The 2,321-nt window shown below is 42.2% G+C and overlaps 1 protein-coding gene across 4 annotated transcripts in view; it reads right to left on the minus strand.

Annotated features, from left to right (window-relative positions):
- The window catches only part of rasgrp3 (RAS guanyl releasing protein 3 (calcium and DAG-regulated)), a 56,242-nt gene that overhangs the window by 1,762 nt on the left and 52,159 nt on the right, over positions 1-2,321 (minus strand). For all 4 annotated transcript variants that reach the window (XR_004336008.1, XR_004336010.1, XR_004336009.1 and 1 more), the window contains exons 14-16: positions 1,005-1,041; positions 700-849; positions 132-499 (exon numbers count right to left, since the gene is read on the minus strand). Coding sequence is in view for 1 of the 4 variants with exons in the window: in XM_032542137.1 (XP_032398028.1) it covers positions 132-499; positions 700-849; positions 1,005-1,041 (555 nt within the window). In the remaining 3 variants the exon portion in view is untranslated. The remainder of the gene's footprint in view (positions 1-131; positions 500-699; positions 850-1,004; positions 1,042-2,321) is intronic.

Here is a 2,321-nt window from a genome sequence, read left to right on the forward strand (position 1 = left end):
AATTCATTTCTGACATGACATGCTTTTTTATCTAAAATTGCTTTTATTACAGAGTAGCAAGGTGACATTTTCCTTCTCCTGTTTCTATGTTACCTTTTCTGATTTTACACTGATTTTACTTTTTTTCTTACCTTCCCTCTGTGTGTAATCCCATTGTGCACAAGCTCTCCTGAGATGGCAGACTTCTCCTCAGAGTCAGTGCTGCACCGTGCAGAAACTGTCTGCTCCTTCTGGTTTTCCCAGCAGGCAAAACCTTTACTTTTCGAAGTTTTCCTGTGAGTCCTGCATTTCATTTTGGGGAAGGTGTGTGAGCCACCATCTGTGGCCCCCCAGTTGTGTTTGGGCCACAGGGGATCGCTCTGGGTGGCCTGGCTGGTGGGAGCCCTCTGCAGGCGCACAGAAATCCTCTGGGCTGACCCAGTCATCAGGGTGATGGACTGAGAGTCCAGAGCTGGACCTGTTGATGTGACCACTGGGAACGCAAACACCTCATCCTCATCTGAAGGCGAGAACAAAGAAAATTATTAACAAATACAGTTTTTATTGTAGTATAAAAACATTCTGATTTAAAATCTTATGTAAAATAACTTCAAAAAGTCTTTGTACCTACAAGTTGCTTCTGATGTATAAACACATTTTTGTATGTTGTTTGGATTACTTTGTTCAGTAACTGTCTTTGCTGAAAAGGCTAAAAATTACCTCCACAGGTGGGCACTGCTGGGCTACTGGGCAGTGAGCTGTGGGTCAGTCTGGCTGGTGAAATGCTCCTCAGAGAGCTCGAGCGGATAAGCTTCCTACAGGCCAGAACCAGCAGCTCCCGACACTGTTTATGGCAGTTAACACCACAGTCTGCAAAGGAATTAGACACATTAGCTTCTAATCAGAGCAATTGTGTTCTAAACTTCAAGACAGTTGATTGCCAGATTACACTGCAGTCATTTTAATAACTAACATGTAACCTGTTTGGATTTTTTTTTTTACAGAATAATGCATCAAAACCATACCTATGCACTTGTAGCCCTGTTTGATGATTCCCCAGAGCTGCAGGTACAGAAATGTAAGGAAGGGAGAGGTGGGTACAGAAAATTCAACATTAAAAAATTCAACATACAAGCATGGCAGCATGTCCCTAATGCCAAGTCTACTACTGACTTAAAGTGGACTACTAAATTTACCTGACCCGAGAAATGTTACTGGATTACGTTGCAGATTCTGATCTTACAAACAAAAATTGTTTGTTTTCCTGAAACGTGGCGTAATCACAGACATTTGCCTCACAGACTCATGCCGCAACACCCTTCCAGCCTGTTACAAGAGCCAATCAGTAAATACAGAGACTGACTGACATTGGCCTCACATAGACAGCAAAAACTAATGTTTTACTGAGTTTCCTCTTGGCAAAATGCTTTAAAAAATTAAAGCTGGGCTTTTATTGTGAACAATATTTTTTTCTTTTGTCAACCTCTATTGTGCAGTTGTTTAGTTTTATTAGCATCTGTACAAACTGCATCACTGTGAAGACACACCAAACACACAAACTTATAGTTATTATATACAGTACAGATATGTACACATTCAGCGAGGACAATAAGTATTTGAACACCCTACTATTTTGCAATTTCTCCCACTTAGAAATCATGGAGGGGTCTAAAATTGTCATCGTAGCTGCATGTCCACTGGGAGAGACATATTTTAAAAAAGAAATCCAGAAATCACAAAGTATGACAGCTGCAAATAAGTATTTGAACACCTGAGAAAATCAAAGTTAATATTTGGTACAATAGCCTTTAGTTTGCAATTACAGGTCAAACGTTTCCTGTAGTTTTTCACCAGGTTTGCACATACTGCAGAAGGGATTTTGGCCCACTCCTCCACACAGTTCTTCTCTAGATCAGTCAGGTTTCTGGGCTGTCACTGAGAAACACGGAGTTTGAGCTCCCTCCAAAGATTCTTTATTGGGTCTAGGTCTGGAGACTGGCTAGCCCCACCCCAGAACCTTGATATGCTTCTTCCAGAGCCCCTCCTTGGTTTTCCTGGCTGTGTGCTTTGGGTCATTGTCATGTTGGAAGACTAAGCCTTGACCCATCTTCAATGCTCTAACTGAGGGACGGAGGTAGTTCCCCAAAATCTTGCACTACGTGGCCCTAGTCATCCTCTCCTTAATACAGTGTAGTCGCCCTGTCCCATGTGCACAAAAACACCCCCAAAGCATGATGCTTCCACCCCCATGCTCCACAGTAGGGATGGTGTTCTTGGGATGGTCCTCATCATTCTTCTTCCTCTAAACACGGTTAGTGGAATTATGACCAAAAAGTTCTATT

The sequence above is a fragment of the Etheostoma spectabile genome, chromosome 17 (genome assembly GCF_008692095.1).
Source record: "Etheostoma spectabile isolate EspeVRDwgs_2016 chromosome 17, UIUC_Espe_1.0, whole genome shotgun sequence".
Taxonomy (NCBI): Eukaryota; Metazoa; Chordata; class Actinopteri; order Perciformes; family Percidae; genus Etheostoma; species Etheostoma spectabile.